The sequence below is a fragment of the Oreochromis aureus genome, linkage group 18 (assembly GCF_013358895.1).
Source record: "Oreochromis aureus strain Israel breed Guangdong linkage group 18, ZZ_aureus, whole genome shotgun sequence".
Taxonomy (NCBI): Eukaryota; Metazoa; Chordata; class Actinopteri; order Cichliformes; family Cichlidae; genus Oreochromis; species Oreochromis aureus.
In genome coordinates this window covers 5,609,664-5,629,040 of record NC_052959.1, presented here as the reverse complement: position 1 = coordinate 5,629,040, position 19,377 = coordinate 5,609,664, and the positions used below count along the sequence as shown (strand labels likewise).

At 43.8% G+C, this 19,377-nt stretch overlaps 1 protein-coding gene across 1 annotated transcript in view; it reads left to right on the top strand.

Moving 5' to 3' along the window:
- The window catches only part of zswim5 (zinc finger, SWIM-type containing 5), a 69,812-nt gene that overhangs the window by 29,983 nt on the left and 20,452 nt on the right, over window positions 1–19,377 (top strand). The window contains exon 2 of the mRNA XM_031730734.2: window positions 18,491–18,678. Coding sequence (XP_031586594.1) covers window positions 18,491–18,678 — 188 coding nt within the window. The remainder of the gene's footprint in view (window positions 1–18,490; window positions 18,679–19,377) is intronic.

Here is a 19,377-nt window from a genome sequence, read left to right as displayed (position 1 = left end):
GTCCAAGTGGAAACCCAACATCATTCCTGTTACTGAAGTCCATTTGAAGTCTGCGGCTTGGGTCACATGCATAGTTGGTGCATTGTAATGTAAAGTTGGCATGGTCTCAAAAAACAGACAGGCAGGCAGATACCGTGCCTCACACTCAACGTCTCACGGCAAAGTCACTGGGACTCGAGCATACCCTAGCAGACTAAACGAAAGCTGGTAGAGCTGGAGTCGTTCCAACTGCTTGAGAAGAAGCTCTCTGGTGAGCAGCTCGGTGACATCAAGAAATGCCACAGCAGCAACCTGTGGACAAATGTGATACAGGAATGGCAGTTGCTAGGTGATTAACAGCTGATGAACTTTGAAAGTGAGGGTAAGGGAGGGATCTAATGGAAGGGGATGTGAAATGTTTGGGTGGCTTCACTCAAAGAAAGTTTGTTAGAAACACTGAGTTATTCTTTTCTTTTTGAGATTTGCTCACCATGATGCAGTCCATCTACTCTGTGCACTCTATTTAAAAAGATAAACATGTGAATTACACTCAAACAGAGGCATCATGTACATTACATTTTAAACAGCACAGGATCCAGAATGGAGCCCTGGGGGATTCCATATTATAAAAATATGTAAAAGTGATTAAAGGTCTATGCCTTCATCAAGTGCTAAAGGGAACATACAGCCATTTGTACATTCCCTTTTTGCAGAGTACAGTCACAGGTTAAATTAAGCTAGGCCTGCAGTTTTTCAACAGTTTTTCTGAAAGCATTTCTTTCAGAAAACTCGCTGAAGCGTAAAAGAATGTAGGTCCAGGTTGCTTTTCTTTAAGACATTTCACAATAGCAGTTTTCATTGCCAGAGGGAAATAGCAGAGGGTAGAGGACGGCTGACAAATACCTGCTCTTGATTTTCTTGACAACTGAACACTCTTAAAAAGCTTGCTGCAGGTCTGGGCCCGGAGAAGAAGGATTTGAGCTGAGATTTATTTTTTAGCCACTGGGAAACGTAGATCTGTCCTTTCACGTTGCAGGGAGTTTTTTTTTCTCTCCCAATATTACTTTTATAATGATCTGTAATTTATATAAGCTTTGTTTGAATGAAAACCTTCTATACTAGCAGTCCACATGCTCACATGCATTCTGTTGATACGTTGTTATTCTCAGCCCTGCGTTGTCTGTACGGAGCCATTTGGAAGGTTTGCATCACTGTTGGTTCAGTCTTAACCCATCCCTGCACTGTGTGAATCCAAGCTATTGTGGTGTGTGTGTGTGTGTGTGTGTGTGTGTGTGTGTGTGTGTGTGTGTGTGTGTGTGTGTGTGTGTGTGTGTGTGTGTGTGTGTGTGTGTGTGTGTGTGTGTGTGTGTGTGTGTGTGTGTGTGTGTGTGTGTGTGTGTGTGTGTGTGTGTGTGTGTGTGTGTGGTGCCATACTGAGTGTGGCCAGCAGGTGTGCTCCCGATCTCTCCTATCTGCCCTATATTACCAGCTTGGAGGAAAATGAATGAGACCCTCATAATGAAGAAAGCAGAGCAAAGGGAAGTGTAATCTGGGAAACAGTTTTTCAGAGCATGCTGATGGAGAAAGGGGGGACAAGACGAAAAAGAGCAATTGAATGACTGAATGGAGGAAGTGAGAGAATAGTCTGCCTGGCATTGTGTGTTCCTCAGTGTGTGTCGTAAAGGTCTGTGTCCCTTTCTCGCACCCCAGTTCTCTCTCTCTCTGTGTGTGTGTGTGTGTGTGTGTGAATGTCTAGTGATTGGAAACCTTTTTCTTTTGTAAACTCAAGTCCCTGCCAGAGAGCATTGTGGCGCATTGTTTACCAGCCTCCACTTCTTTGTTCTGCCTCTCTTTCTGCATGTGTGTCTGCGCGCGTGTGCACGCACTTTGTGTATTCTTGTGACAGTTGACATTATCAGATGATTGCTCCCACGGCTCAGCTGTGTGTGTTCACGCACAAGCATGCCTGTGGTTGTGTATATGACGGCAGACATTATTGGATTGCTGAGTGTGTGTGTGTCCATGAACAGCTGCATGCTTTTGTGTGTCATGGTCGACATTACTGCATGACTGCCGGTGTAAATGTGTGCTTGTTTTCCATTCGAACGTGGCTTGTGGTTCGACACTGAAACGAAGAGTAAGAGTTACCTTGTGTGTCACACATGGTACTGCTGGAGCTGGAAATCTAGTGCAGGGTTAGGCAACCTTTCTGATGGCGAGTGCCATTTAAAATTTCCTCAGAAGTCAGTGTGCCATATGATTGCATTAGCAATAAATTTAATAACGCTCTATATGAACAGTTACACATTATATAGAACCACTTTATAGAATTATATTTGTTTGCAGATGTTGGCAGCTATCAGCGAATAGTTATCAGCTATTTTGAAACAAAAAAAGACACTTTTATTCATAACAAGAACTCCATAACAGCAAATGAACTGTACAACAGAAAATACAAATGCTATTTATGGTCTCCTCACAACAATGATAAGAAAAATAAACTGGGCCAATATAGCATGTTTGATAATAAAGAGACACACATGTTAATGTGATCTCTGGTCTCACACTCAGAGACACAGGTCTCCGAGTGTCCAGCATTCAGACAGCTACCTGAGGACACTCATGTGAGAGAAAATCTGCTCACACAGATATGTAGAGCCAAATACTGTCAATAAGGCCTCTGCAATGTTCTGAAGACAGTTAAACTTGTCAGGTAGTGATGTCCAACAGGTGAAAATGCAAGCTCCATGAACATGCACAGCTGATTCCAGCTGCTTCGATGTCGCATTATCTGTCATTAACTCAGCCAGTTAATGTGAGGCAAATCTAGCTGCTCATTAAAGATTTCTGGTTTGATCAGAAAATAAAACATTGGTCCATACACCTGAAAGTCCCCAAAATGCATTGTGTCTCGAGTCTACGGATGTATCCGTGTATCTCCGTGGTGCTGATGCTGTGATGAGCGGAAAGCTCCTGAAGCTTTTGAAGTGTCGGAATGTGGAAAGCTAACAACGTCCCTCTTACCAGTAGGCTAAGTTATTTTTAGCCAGTTACAAATTTAATCTGATAGCTGGAGTTGTTAGCTAAGATACCGTCATTAAGAAGAGGCACAACTAATGTGTCTATGCGAGCTGATTTGCCATGTGCACTGCTGGCACGGCCATTTATTTTTTGATGCACCTTCTCAGATTAATTCACTGCGTGCCGTGCCCAGGGCTGGACTGGGACAAAAAAAACGGCCCGGGCATTTTGACTAAAGACCGGCCCCCCAGATATTAAAGCCATAAAGCCTTTGAATGAAAACAAACGCTGTTGTGACAGTGATGTAGTCTTGTTGGTATATGTATGATTTCTATTCATTTTACGTCAGATAAAAACTTTGTTTGTAAGCTTCAGATAATTATTTAATAACAGCCAGACATTTTAAATGAGAATAAGAAAGAAAAGTATTTCTTTGTGACCCCCTTTCCCTGTTAATGCCCTACCTGGCCCCCCTGGCAAAACTTTGCTAGACCCGCCCCTGCACAGTTACCAGCTGTCAGCTACTTAGAAAAGGATCCTGGTGTTATTTGTCTCTCAGAAACAGTTCATAACTTCCCTTCAACTCATTCATGTCACCTAAAAGGTAAACCTGTTTCTCCATCACCTGCTCAGCTCTGATGATTCAGTAAGGACATCTCCTGGTTTCATCTGCATCTTTCCCTCTCACCAGATATCCAAACCGATATCATGACCAGCAGCTTTTACAGCTGTGGCTCCAGCAAACATCAGCTGATACTAGAAATTAATATTAAATAAATTCTAACAACAGCTGACCAAGCTTAAACGTGCTGCTGTTGTTTAGTGCGACATCCGGCGGTTTCCTCTTTCTGGCGCAAAGTGGGCGATAAACAAACAAGAGAGACGATCAGCTGATCATTGATCAGTTTCATGATTAAAGTAGAAACAGGAGAGGGAGGGGGAGAGAATGAGAGGAGAAGAAGATGCAGCTGTGCAGCATAACGACAATAACTCCAGCTTTGTGTCTTTTCCATCCTGGCTGAAGTACGGGACAAACTGTGTTCCTTCTCAGCTCAACACGAAACGTGTAATATTTTCTCTGAATGCAGGACGATTCCATTTGTACGGGACAGTTGGCAACTCTACTAACTAACCTTATGAATAAAATAAAGTTCACTATCAGTAACATCACAGCACCCACCCAGCTGTGTAGAAACTCCGTCATGCTAGCTAGTACGCAGTACGCGTTATTGTAACTGACGGTAAAAAGTCAGCACGTCAAAAATAAACTGCACCTAAACTTGGTTTATATCTGACCCAGATAGACTGCAGTCATAACTTCTTACCTGAAGTTCAGTTCACCGGACACTCGGACCGGCGGCTGCCTCGGGTCTCTCCTCCTCCTGCCTCCCCTCTCCCTCATCCACCTGCTGGCCTCCACCACTTAATTTTACTGAATCTGTGGATGCTCCGCCATAGCCACCACCAAACAACTGAGTTATTTTTACACACCGACCAGCATCTGGACAATCCACCACCTTTCATTGTTTATGCCGTTACAAAAAATTTTTTTTTAAAAATCATCGGGCCACCGAGCAAAGGCCCAGGATGCCCAATGGCCAGTCCAGCTATGGTCGTGCGTGCCATCAGTTAACCCTTCGCGTGCCAACGGTGGCACGCGTGCCTAGGGTTGCCGACCCCTGCTCTAGTGTGTTGTAGTGCTGTTGTCTGGCTTACTTTGCTCTTTTAATCCATGTAAATCTCTAATGCCTTTTTCATTCAAAGCTTGTGCTCTGCAGCCAAACCTAAGTCAAAGCAATAGACTTGTTTTTAGATTGTAGGGTAGAGCCTAAAAATGTGTCGCAGCTGAAAGGACTTGACTTGAACACAAGGATAAGGAAAGAACTGCATTTCAAGACATTTGTAACAATTGTACATTGTGTTTGTAGAGCTGTCTCCCTGAGATGAGCATATTCATGGAATCCCCTCTCTGTTACATCATATGCTGATCCTGTCAGCTGGTTGTGGCAGATGGCTGCCCCTCCCAGAGGCTGGTTCTGCTGGAGGCTTCTTCCTGTTGAGCGTTTTTCCTTCCTACTGTCACCAAAGCACTTGCTCATTGGGGGTTGTCTGTATTATTGTTGGGTCTTTGTTGTTATGACTTGCCTCTATATAAATATAACTGAACTGAATGCATAGCGAAGAGCAGAAGGAAAAAAAAAACAGCTGCATGAAGCAGAATGTTTAAAGCAGTCTGAAGCTTGAAAATGTCTTGTACTTGAGCAAAGATCATTATTTCAAACCTTGGTCAGGTTTAATATGAGCATTCACCATTGTTAACAGTATGTAGCTCCGTATTTGGACAGTTTTTGTCATTTTTGGCTCAGACTTTCAGCTTTTATATAAGGAGTTTAATAAAAGAGCTGCGAAACAGTTAATGCAGTAATCTTTTAATGTATAATCCACCATGTCTAGAGTTTCAAAATAATTGTACAAACCCATGGACATAATAACACTGAACAACATAATAAGAAGTACTTTATAACTATAAATGGTCTATAAAGTTTTGCGGCTTTTGAAAGTTTGGTTGATCTCGGCCCTGCCACATGAAACTTCAGCAAAGGTTGCTGTGTTGCTGAAATAGCAGACAGTATTTTTATTTTTTTTAATTTTCTTAAACAGTGCTGCTTTCTGTGTGAACACTGTAAACCTCAGAGATGCAGCCCGGCCGCACTGACAGATGCTCCTATTTGAAATAAATAAATGAACCTCCACTGGAGGATAAAGCTCACTTTGTTAAGCTTGATCCCAGCTTTAGATGGCGGATTCAATAGAGTAGACAGCCTGTGTCCAGTATGATGCTATAGTGGCTTTGTGAACAGAGCTTGCATCATTCACACATCCCTTTTGAGGTGGTTAAGCTGCTCCCCCTCTTCTGTTAGATATTGTTTTTCTGATATGATGTTTATGGTACTTAGTTTCCACTTTTTATTCTCTTTTCATCTCTCGCTCATCTGAGAAATTGGGTTTAAATTGCAAAGTAAGCAGCCCATCTTTTGCCATCCTCCTCCCTTTTAGTAACTGCTTGCCTCACATTCTCCCCCAGCTTCCTCCACAAGGCCTCCTGGCTGTTGCCTGTCTGCCAGCCGCTTCTCACCCATTGTGGGCTAACAATGGCAGGCGAGGCCCCAGCCTCGAGGCCTGCAATGTGGACCTTTTTTTTTTTTTTAGAGGGGGTTGTCGAGGTAGACGATGCTTGGGGAGAAGGGGTGTGCGCTTGCCTGTGAAAGGCTGACTCTTTGGGGGCAGCCAGTAGGGGAGGGAAGCCAAGAAAAAGCAGGTCACGCCCAGATTAAGATTCAATGTATGTGAATGTCTGCCTACATCAGCAAGCAGGCCCCGGGTACACGGTGGTGGGTGTGGGCAGGAGAAGACAGATAAGGGGCGCTTGGAGCTGGAATTCTCAGGATGTTCGGGGTGCCATGCTGGCTTGCTGGATACATTTAAGGAAAGGGAAAACAGGGAGGGACATGAGACTAAAACTTACAAGAGTAGAAATGGAGACCTAACAGTGGATTTAGGAGAAATGCTTTTGTGGATATGGAAAGGGGAGGAGGAGGTAGCAATCAGTGCGTCTGGACCTCCTTGTTTGTCTTGTTTCAGCTGTTGTAGCTCAACACACCTTCAGGGTGTCCGTGTGTTTGTGTCCGCGCTAGGGGGAGTCTTAATGGGGCAGCAGTAGTGTCATAATTCATGCAAGACAAACCTGATTTGGTGATGCATGCTTCCTTTGTGTTGTATTTGGGGATGAGCGCAGGGGTGGGTGGCTGGGGGGTCTCTGCAACACACACACACACACACACACACACACACACACACACACACACACACACACACACACACACACACACACACACACTCCAATTCCCCTCTGTTTTGGGCCCCATCCCCATATGGTGGCTTGGCTTGATGAGAGCTTGATGAAGTCAACCAGAAGTCCCCCCACCCGTGTGTGTGTGTGTGTGTGTGTGTGTGTGTGTGTGTGTGTGTGTGTGTGTGTGTGTATCTGTGATTGCTTTTTTGAGCTAATGGATAAATGAGTGTTACACCCTTGCAGAGCCAGTGTGTGTGTGTGTGTGTGTGCGTGTGAGAGAAGGACGTGTGTGAGTCGTAAGCTTGTATACTGGCTTGCAAGCTGTTTTTCTTTTCTTTTCTTTTTTTTGTTTTTTAATTATTATATTTCATTATTCATGTTTCATGCATGGCTGTGCATGGCGAGCAGTGATCAGCTCCACAGGGGTGGAGGCTAATCAGGGGGGTGGAAAGGTTTCTAAACTCAGATGTGGAGACGGTCCAACAAAACCACAAATGTCATGACCTTTTGTGCGAGACAAAATCGTTCCAGTTTTTTTCCAACACAACTGAAGAAAATCTTCTCGCAGAACTTGAAGCCGAACGTAACTTCAGGGACTATTTATTTTCTGATTTGCGAAAACCTACAGCGCCAGCAGGGATTGAACCGAGTCCATGTCTGAATTTCTTTTGTTAGGATAGGAGCCTCAGCAGGACTAGCTTGTTACTATGGTAAATGGGCAACCGAATTAACCAGTAAACCAGCAGCACTCACTTTTATTTCCCCCTGGCTTGCTCAGATCCAAATTCAGATTCTTTGAATCTTAACATCTAAAATTAACTGACACGACTGGCTTCAAAGTCGGAGCGTTTTTGCACCGTTTTTGTGAGAATTAAAGTTGAAACACAGCAGCGTTTGCCCTGAATGCTGTTGACGTGCTGTACTGTACTATGCAAAGCATCAAAAACTTATTTAATTATTCATACTGTGTGTGTCTAGTTTTTGCTTTTGGGGGGTTTTTTTGCTAATTTTGTGCACTTGTGTATCCAGCACACTTTGCTTCAGAAGCTCCATGAGAGCGTGGCATGTGTTTGACAAGCCTGGGTCAACACTCACCACTTCTAAAAGTTACTTTTGCTCAGCCTTCAGACGCCGATCTGGCAGCTCCCGTCACACTTTTGGCTTTTTAACCGTACAGTAAACAAAACGCACAGATTAATAAAGCTGGATTTGTATTTGAAATGTTCCGCTTTGTGCTCAATTGTGTTTGTGCGCTAGCTACAAATGCTCGGCTTTGTGCCTCCGTTCCTTCTGTGTGTGCATACACAAACAGCATCACAGCAAGCTTTTTCTTTCCCTTTCTGTTTTTTTTTTTTCTTTTGCCACCCCACCGTTCCTTGTGTTGTGTTCGCCAACTCAGAATGGAGCCATTTTGTCTCCTTCAGTTCCTGAAATGAAATATAAGCCTCTTAAATGCATACTTATCTTGCCCTGCAGACTGTGCATGAAGAACAAATACACACACACACAACCACACACACAAGCTAAAGAGGCATTGTGATGCCAGCCCTTGTTGTTCCTAAGACAGCCGCTGCATGCATATGGCAGATGGTTGTTCCTTTGCTTTGCATGCCGCCATATTAAACAAAAACCGTGGCTAAGGCCACAGCAGGTTTAGGAAAAGGGCAAAGTGCGCAGGGAGACTGAGAAAGAAGAGACAAAAGGGCAACAGAGGGAGAGACGCAGAGAACAGCCTCTGCATACGTAAACATGAGCAGGAAACCGTGCTTGTTTAAATGTGCGCGTGCGTGCATTAATACTACGTGTGTAGCTTACGTAGATGCACACATTTTTATGAATTTACCTTAAAGTATGACACGAGTATTCACAAATTTTGCCACAGGCGAAGGTTGACTATATGCCTGTAGCCCATATATGTAATCCAAATCATAAGTCCAACATACCTGTGCTGCATGTGTACACGAGTATATACAGAATGTGTATATGTCAATGGTAACTAAAGAGTGAATCCAGTGCAGTAACAGGTGTGTGTGTGTGTGTGTGTGTGTGTGTGTGTGTGTGTGTGTGTGTGTGTGTGTGTGTGTGTGTGTGTGTGTGTGTGTGTGTGTGTGTGTGTGTGTGTGTGTGTGTGTGTGTGTGTGTGTGTGTGTGTGTCCCATTGTGCGTGGCTTTTGTTTTCAAAAGCAAGTAGAGAAGGGAGCAGACCGTTGTAGTTACATTTTTTTTTTTAAATAGCCTTAAGTTGTAGTAAAGTACCTCTGTAAGTTTTAGAGGTGTCACAGCCAGTTTATGGCAAGATGTTCTTTTACAAATGAGAACATTTGGAAACCAGTCCAATCAAGGAAGTAAACCATTTCATCTTCTAAACCAGCCAATCAGACAACATTAGGCCAGATTTGGCTTGTTTTTAAAGGGGAAAAATCGTTTAATTTCAGTTCAGACACATGGTAAAGTGTGTGTGTGTGCCTGTGCGCGTGTGTTAGAAGCAGGTGGAATTAATTGAATTTCTGTACAATGGGTTTCACAGGAAGTGGCATGGCTCCCCAGACAAATATTTACTAGCAGAACAGATACGAAGGAGGCTGTTTGACTGATTTTTATTTTTTTTGTAGCCTTCAGGCATGTCCCCACTTTAGATTGCACTGAGCAGCTTATTTACATATTCAGTTCTGAGTGGCTGATATGACACTTGGGTGCTTTAGTTTCTGTGGGAATCTACGCAAGTCTGACATGAGGTGCCGCCCAGTGCGCTGTGGGACGCTTGTGTAAAGGGAAAATTTGCTTTGCATCCTTGCAACTCCGATGCCTCGTGTGGCTGGTTAGTCCCTCTACGGCGTCTGTAGCTCTTCTCGGTGCGTGCACATCGATCAGTCATAGTATTAAGACCACTTCATTATGGTACCTGTTAGTGGGTGGGATGTATTAGGGAGCAAGTGAACATTTTTGTTATCAAAGTTGATGTTAGAAGCAGGAAAATGCAAGGCAAGTGTAAGGATTTGAGTGAGTTTGACAAGAAGCCATATTGTAAGGGTAAGACGACTGGGTCAGAGCATCTCCAAAACCGCTGCACTTGTGGGGTGCTCCTGGTCTGCAGTGGTCAGTGTCTATCAAAAGTGGTCCAAAGAAGGAACAGATATACCAGCTACCTAAGCATTGTTCCAGACCATGTACACCCTTTCATGGAAACGGTACTCCCTGATAGCTGTGGCCTCTTTCAGCAGGCTAATACGCCTGCCACAAAGCAGAAATGGTTCAACAATGGTTTGAGAAGCACAACAATGAGTTTGAGGTGCTGACTTGACCTCTGAATTCCCCAAGTCTCAATCCAATCAGGCATCTGTGGGATATGCTGAACAAACGAGTCCGATCCTGAGTTGGGAGGTGCAGGCCCCACCTCCCAACTTACAGGACTTGAAGGATCTGTTGCTTCTTCTAACCCAGATTTGTAGGCTTCACCACATGCAAGCAAGTGACTTGACTCACTAAGTGTTTGCAGTGTGATAAATTGCTTTTGCTCAGCCCTTTGTAAGACAAGGCCACAGCACAGTAATGCCGCTATGCTGAAACAGTGCAAACAACAGGCCACAACAAAACTGTGCCTTCCTTATCGTTAATGTAGCCTTGAGTGAACTGGGAACGCTTCAGCGTATGACACTGTACTAAAGCCCTTTAACTCTTCTTCACCTCCACACAGTTTCAGCTTTGTCTTCCCCACAATGGTTGTGTGTGCATGTGTGTACGTGTGCATTTCTGCTCTCAGGTTTCTGGTCCTGTATCCTCCTGAAAAGCTGAAAGCACCATTTATAGCGTTTCTCCTCGCCAAGTAACCTTCGTTCTAGTGTCGCTCACAATGCTATGAATCAACCAAATGACTCTCCATTAAAAAGCGGAATGTGTTAGAGTCTTGAAATGGACCGCTTTAGCTTGCTTTCAAAGTAGACAAATCGAGTCCTTGATTGAATTTCACGCACGTCAAGCAAAGGATGTCAGCCATCCATCCACACAAGCTTTTATCTCAGTCAAGATGGCTCTAAAATAGCACGCGCATGCTCTGCCTTATGTGTTCTTCCTCATTCTGATGGTTGTGACCGGTCTTTGTCTGTCTTTATCTCTTTTCGGCAAGTATTTTACAGAACACGCTCGTCCCTTCAGAGCAATCCAAGTGCTACCTCTCCTCCCCCTGAATTTCTTCTCTTCGGTTCCTCAATTTTTTTTCCTCCGTCTTTCTTTGTTGCCCTATGCTCAGTCAGGTTGAGGACTCGTCAGCTGATTTCCACCCTCATCTGTTCTGTCAGATCTGCATTTTTTTTTTTTTTTTTTTTTTGTTTTCACAGTGACACATCAGCTGAAAAGGACTTGATTAAACCTTTCTCTCCCACTTCTTTCTCTTTCTTCCTCTTTTTCTCTTCCCCCCACAAGTTGCAACAGAATGGAGCAAATCAGGGAATCAATTCAATGTAATCATGACAAATGAGTCCCGGCGGTTCGTGTGCGTTTGTGCGTGTGCGCGCTTGTGTCTGTGTGTGCGTGTGTGTGTTTGGGACAGAGCTGCTGGGAAATCACAAATGAATCAATCAGCTGTTATCACATCAGCAAACACTGCAGGAGGGAGGGATGGAAGGATGCATGCGTGAATGATGGATGGATGGATGGTTTGATAGGCAGAGGGGAAGAGAAGATCGTGTACTCACTGTGTGTGTGTGTGTGTGTGTGTGTGTGTGTGTGTGTGTGTGTGTGTGTGTGTGTGTGTGTGTGTGTGTGTGTGTGTGTGTGTGTGCGCGGGCAGGAGGGGGGAGCTGTGTTAACCTTGGAGCTGTCAGAACAGATGGGAAATGGGGAGGGCCACAGGCTCAGAGGGATGTGTTGTCTGGTGGAGGAGGACGAATCCTGGGCTACTTTAGGAAAAGGGGAAGTAAGATGGCACAGGGGGTGAAAGGTGGCACCAACATGCATTTTTTTTTCTTTCTTCTTTTTCTACGGAGCATACTTCTGCTGACATGCAGTTTCCTGATAAAAGTTGCAAATCGCAGCCGTGTCATCACAGACTGGGAAGGAGAGTGAGAAATGACAGCAGAGGACAGTTGGCATGAAGAGACGAGGAGTTTGTGGGTGGCAGAAAAAAAAGGAAAAAAAAAAACAATAGTTAAGATGGTTAGTAAACCAAGCTGATGCTCATCAGCAGGAATCGGTACAAGAACAGACTAGAAATGCAAGCTCAAGGTCTAAAAATGATCTGTTTTTAAATTCTGACACTACTGGATGTTTTATCTAACTTTTAATCCATGCTTCTTCATGCTTGTATGAAATGGCATGTTGTCGCAAGGCAGTTATGTTAAAAGCGCTTTAATGATAAATGGTGGTCAAATGTGGCAGGGTGCCATCCATATCTGAGCTTTTGACATTTACTTTCCAGTTTTCCTGTAAATGTTTTTTTCTGTAAGTACCGCCAAAGCAAGTCTCTCATCCTGTGGAAGCTCCGCTCTTTTGCATCGCTGTTGCCAGTGGTAGTCTGTGCCTTTGCTCTGCAGCAGCCTCCGACAGCTTGGAGTAAGCATGAATGACTGAAACACTTCTCCACCTTCTGCAGGCTCCTGTAGGAGGACCACCGTTGCTTGCTCCAGTCCGAGACGAGCCTGTTCACACAGAGACATGCTGTTTGATATGGTGGTGGGGGAGAGATTTTCCCTTTAATTAGCCACCCATCAATATCACTCTGCCAAATGCTGCGCCTTCATTTTGACGCCCACACAGGATTACTGCACACCCCCCCCCAAATTTGTTAAAGTGTTTGTAGTGTCGGCACAGTGCTTTGGGGGAAAGAAGATGAATGGAATCAAGGATGGTCTCCTCCACAGCTTTAAAGTGCGGTGGGAGGGGTGGGCGGGGTTTTTCCCCGTCTATCTAAATCGAGGCTTTTGGTTGAATACGGCTAGAGTGTGCTTGTGTGTGAGCGCACATGCACCCGTTGGCTCGGCTCACAGCTCCATAGACCCAGCTGATTAAGGGTTAATGGCCTAGCATAGGGAGCTCTTGGCCTCCTGATTGGCTGATTTGTTTCTGTGGGTGGGGTTGTCATCAAGTGACAGATGGTGTATAACAGGGAGGCAAGGTGCAGTGGTGTGTGTGTGTGTGTGTGTGTGTGTGTGTGTGTGTGTGTGTGTGTGTGTGTGTGTGTAAAATATATACATATAATATATAGATAGCTACAGGGTGTCTCCAAGTATAATGGAAAGATGTACACTGGAGGTCCCTCCAGTCTCTTCACGCTTTGTGGTTTTTCTTACGCACCAATCATTTTAAAACTCTGCTTACACACTATAAACAAACCAACACAATTCATTCTGAAGTCTTACACACATGCTGTACATGGTGATGGAATTGTGTGTAATCCAAATTAAGTTCATATTAAGTTCATCACATTTCATCTTTCCCTTCTAGACAAGCACAGCCTGCAATCAAAGTGTTAATAACCACAAATGCCACACAAGACACACTTTTTAAAAATTTTTCTTCTTTTTTTAAAGCTTGAAAGATGTCAGTAGTAGAGTGTGTGTCTGTGGGTTTTCGGGGCAAGTGTGCCTACCTACATTAGAACAGACACGCATGCATATATGCATCCACAGAGGCATTTTTTTTCTCCTCTTCTTCCCCCTAAGGATTTGGCCAGATCGTTGTAGTTGGCAAAATTCCCAGTTTACACACATCACACTCCTGATTCACCTTGTTAGAAATTCATCTGTTTTGCTGATCCAGGCTCACAACTAGCATGCATGAAGTGTGTGTGTGCGAGTGTGTGTGTGCGAGTGTGAGAGAGATTAGCGATATCTTCTATGAATATCACTGAGTAGTTTGCACCGTTTCATCTTTCTGCTCAGTGTGGCATTAAGAACAAAAGCAGACAGGCTCTGAAAAGGTTGCTTTGTTCACCGTGTTTACGTGTGTTTGTGTGTTCTTGCAGACGGTCTGATGGAACGTCTTTGTACCAAGTATCGTTGCATGCCCATCTGCTGAAGACACCCTCAGTGTCACACACAAAGGATTCTATATGTGAAAGCAACTGGGGTAAAAATGGGTACGCCAAGCAATGCTTCACCCTCCGAGGTCTGAGTCGTCATCATCAGCGATGACCCCAACTCTGCAGCCTGATTTAGATTTCTGCAGGGAATCTTTGTAGAGCTGGCGACATAACCTACTGAAGTGGCCGACATCGTTGCCCACATTTATGCATGTGCGGGTGTGTTATCTGTTAATTAAAGTGTGGTTTTGTCCCAGTGTTTTATATGCAGTACCAGCCAGCTGGGACCTTTCCCCTCCGGGGTCTCCGCTCTATGCTGTGGTCACTTTTTCGGGGCTAAAAATATATATATATAATATCATTCATTTTGATAATTTAAGCGATCTCCTTGACACATGAGTCCTCATATTGTTTAATATTTTTCCTTATGCTGAGATGATGATTGTTATTCTTTCAATGATGTACTGAAAACTGCATCGAAAAAAGTATGCACTGGACAGTGCTGAACAGGCCAGTCACAAAGTAGCTGCAGGCTGCGTCAACCTGACGTGTAGTTAGGGCGAAAGGTTTCTGAGGTATTTACAGCTGAGATGTAGCTTTGGTGTTTCCAACTGAAGAATAAATACATGGCAATTCAGAACATGTAACTTTTGCTTTCATTAAATTGTCAGCCAAAATATCAGGTTAATGTAAGATTTGAGTCACTGTCACTGCTTTCATTTCAATCCTGTTGCCTGGACTCGGAGAAATCAGGAATCACATATTTTAATAGGGTTAGGGGTACTTAAACCTCATGGTGATGACGTTGTTTGGAAAAACATTTCCCTGTTTATTGCTGTTGTCTTTTTGCCCAGATCACATTTGTATTTTAAATAAAAGGCTACATAGCGAGGTTAGCTTAACATGAACCATGGAAACTGAGAAAAACTGAGTTAAAATTTGCCTGGCAATTACACACTATCATGTTTAATTTTTCGACTCTTGACTAGAAGCAATGACTTCTTAAGGAGCTCTAATTTGCTGAAGGACTGCTAGGGATTTATTCTTTTTCTTTATTCAATCCACCAGTCACAAGACTGTTAAAATCTCTCGTGAGTTTTACCTACTTTGTTGCGACGGACGTAGCAAGGTACGACTGCCCCAGAAGTTTCTAACTTAGCCAGGTAATTAAACCTAACAATGATGAGAGAAACTGTCAAAAGATAAAGGGGCAGACAGACAGACTGTGACCTGTTTGTGAGCCATTTCAGACTTGATTGAAAGTGAAAAGAGCAGCAGTGTCACCATCACAATCATCCCAGAGGGCTGAGTAACAATAGGCTTTAACCTGACAGACGTAGAAAGAATAAGGCGGGGGAGTCAGCGGCACTCCCGGATTTGGAAAGACCAAACCTCACATGCCATCAAAACTTCTCTCTTCATCTGAAATGCTAAGAGTAGAGTTTTTACAGACAAGCGCAATAGGCAGTGATGACTGACAAGGCATTGTTTAGACAGCTCAGAGGGGAAGATGGCTCTCCAAATGTTCCCCCGATGCTTTTAAGAAATGCGCTCCCCTGATTTTTGCCTGGTCATTGGCGCTCCGCTGCGATGAGTTCAGCACTGGAAGATCAAATTTGGATTCCCTGACGCTAAGCTATGATTAGTGCAAATTGATTTTACAGGTATGTCCATTATAGAGACTGAGGGGAGGAATAGCGAGCCGTTTATGACATTTACAATATTACTGCGCTGCAAGACACCAAGATTGGTTAGACAGACGGACTCAGCGGGAGGGAGAAATTTCAACAGTTTGGAGGACTCTCCATGTCTATCACTGACAGATGCATCAGCCTCGCTCTTCCCTCTGTTCTCAGTGTCTCACTTGTCCTTCCTATCATAGTCAGATGGCCCGTTTGGCTCAGCGGACAGTTTGGTCAGTCATGTAGAGTTTTTAGATCAGTTGGTGTGTCGGTTAGTGGGCAATATTAAGACTGGTCAGTAGGCAGTAAGCGGGCTGAATGGTTTATAGCCATCCAGGGCACTGTGTCAGATTAATCAGCGTGGCTTTGGTGGTTGCTGGGTGTGTTGGTATATGCATGTGGGTGGTTCAAGTGGTTTGGCCACATGTAGATTGAAAGTAGATCTGCACTGCACATACCGCAGGGGGCAACTTTGGCACGAGTGTGTTGCTACCATGGACAGTAGCAACACACTCAAAGATGGATGTAGGTTCTGCGTCTGAAAAGTGAAGCCAATGCAGAAATGCTTCAAACCTGCATTATTCCTAATGGCTGTCAGTAAACACATTTCAAAGTCTCATTGAGTGCAGCAGGCTGTTAATTTAGTAACTTATAGGCCCTATTGGAGTCAAATAGAGCAGAGTGTGACTGTCAACTGCCTGCTCGCCATCTTGCAGTTTTTCTTCAGTTTCTCAGTCAGATCCACCCCGCATTTTCCACATCTGCTTATAAAAGTGCAAGATGGCAAAGGCAAAAATATGAAGCTTGAACCTATTCCGACAAGACCGTGACCATCTGTCATAGAGAGAGATGTCGTAGTTTGTGTCCTCTGGTCCGTCATCAGTGAGTTTGGGGTCTGTGCATACAACTGCACTTTTGTTTTGTTTCCCACACCACGTGGACTTGTCCAGAGAATTTATCACAGTTTTAAAATAAATATAACAGGAATGACTAAGCAGTCGTATTATATAGAGTCTGATCAAGTCTTGAAAGGATAAAATACAGTCCAGTAACAGTAGACACCAGGAAATAGGCTGCTCAAGAAAGTTATTAAGATGGCAAATGCACTTAGGACAAGTAAAGATGGACAGAAACATCAGCCTTTTCTCTTTCTGTCAGTTTTGAGTGTAATTAGTACACTTATACACTTTTCATACTCTGAGGTATTCAGTGTACATGTATATAGAACCTGCAGGGCAGCATAGGATTGCATCGGTTTTTTGTTTCGAGGCCTCTGAACGTTGGAGAATTGCAGTATTAAGTGTTGTGGCTTTGTGTCTGCGTTTAACATGTGTAGTCCTTTGTCAGCAGCTTGGCTGTGGATTGAGATTTCGGCGTAAAGAGAAGGCTGTTGGCTTGTACATTTGAAGGATGTGGTGACTTGACCAGTTTCATTTTGGTTCAGACAGTTTTGTGAGTTGGTTGGCGAGACGATACGCGCTCTCAGTGTCGTCGTCACTCTCTTCACTCGCTCTCTCGTAGCTCCTTATCTTCCTTTGTCTCGGTGAAAGCAGTTTACAGTTGATTGGATCTGGCTGTGTTTGCGTGTGTGTCTCTGTGAGCTACCTTGTGTTTGTGCTCGCAGCATTTGGTTTGGAAAAGCCTATTGTGGGATTTTTGCCAGGGGAAGGCTTAAAACAAGCTTATTAGGCCACTCCGCCATGCTGGCCCACACCCCAGAATTTAACTGTGTGTGTGTGTGTGTGTGTTTCCTTGTGTTTGCACCGATGTTTGTTGGTGTGTCAGAGTTTTAGTTATGTACCTACCACATAAACCACCACCACCATGACTAAAATAGCCATACTATTGTTTTGCACTTAGCTTGTTTTACATCCCCTTTATGTTTTTGTTTTTTTTTTTTGTCTCTGCCTTTTGAACTTCTAGGTGTAAAAGAAGCGGTAGGCTATGTTTTGTGACATGCACTAATCCAAAGTGCATGCATACACACACCTACACACACTCTTTACCTCATAAATAATTGACCTGTCAGAGTGAAATGACATGACAGACCAAATTTCTCCCCCTTTATCCCCATCTAACACTTGACATTAGTCTGGTTGTAGTTCCTGACTTTGTGGATATGTTTGCAACAGCTATGTTGTATTTAAAAGACTTTTTGTTTAAGCATTTAAATATGAAACAGAAGAGGATCAAAGAAGGAGCCTGGACTTACTCTGCTGCTCTTGCTTTCATCTGTATCTAGACTCTGGGTGTCACATGGGGTTAATCAATAAAATCTCATGAGTGGCTACAGTGATGTCATTCATTTCTTGTGCGGTTGTTTTTAGCCTCATGCTACTCAATTAGGTGCAGGTTTGGAACTTGTTTGTAAAATTGGCCAAATGGTTACATCGAGGCCTGAAATGCCTTTTAAAAAGTACAGGAAATGCTCATCTGCAGACAGCCGACAACAGAGGCCAGCACTAAATGGTCGGCCTGGTGTGTCAGGGCTAAAGATTAACCATGCAAAGTGGACATTTATTTTGCCAACTGCCTTACTATCCTGTGGGTGTAGGTCTGGGTGTGTATGTGAGGGCAGGAAACGATCCCACCCTAGCAACCTTCCTACTACACACGCACACACAGATGCACTGAGCCTTGGACAGAGAGACCCTGAGTATCAGATGGCTCAGTGTCCTGTTGAAGCCTGATGTGTGTGTTTTGTACTCAGTCTTCACTCTGTGTTTGTAGAGGCTCAGGTTACCACAGTTTCTCCTGCCTTTTTTCCTTCTTCTCCTGCTTCTTTATTTTTTAACACAAAACTTAAACAAATTAAACTGTGTAAAAGTTGCAATGAAGTTGAATTACTCAAAAAAAAATGCCCGGTTGCATTTTATCATACTGTTGTAAGACCATTTAAAGCTCACCCGTCTCTTTTGTCCCTCATTTGTGTCTCTGCAGGATTTCACCTCAGTGGCACAGTGACCGAACCCGCCACATCGTCTGAGCCGGAGGTCACCCACAAGGTAGCCATCAGCTTCGACCGGTGCAAGATCACCTCTGTCACCTGTGGCTGTGGGAACCGAGACATATTCTACTGCGCGCATGTCGTGGCGCTCTCACTATATCGGATTCGCAAGCCCGAACAGGTAATAACCACAACTTTGTGATGCTTTCTTTCCATTGGGTTAACATTCCCTAACCAAAATATGCACACACACACTTATGTTTATCAATGCTGGTTACATCACCCAAAACACAGTAGAGGCTGTAGTGCCATGAATCAAAGTGGCTCTATGCACATTTTCAGCTCTGTGCTCTTAAATTTGGACTCTACTTGGGTAGCTTTGCATCATTCACCAGTCAAAATGTATCGATTACACTTTTAGGCTACCTTTGTTCCAATTGGTTCCCCTGCAAAAACACAAGGTGAGCCGCAGCTGGGTAGAGTTGCATTGCTCACAGTCAATGTTAAGTGCCTGTGATGACCATATTAGGGGATTCTGACATCATACAGAGCCAAGAGTTGGAAAAATAAACTGTCTGATAAGCTTTTGATTCACCGGGATTATTTGTACACATTAATTGAAACTTTTTCCAAGCTTAACACGAGCATCCATCACTGTGACATTATGCAAATAACTGTGCAAATAACTGAGAAATCCAATAAGACATCCACCACAGTTAATACAACGTGGCTCTACATGCCTTTGTGTCCAGATCATAGACGGAGCAAAAGATGGACGGAGTTTCCGGGTCTGAAAAGTGAAGCCAGTGCCGAAGTATCTTAAACCTCTATTCTTTTTTTAATGGGTGCAAACACCTCAGAAACATGACCTCTTTAAACA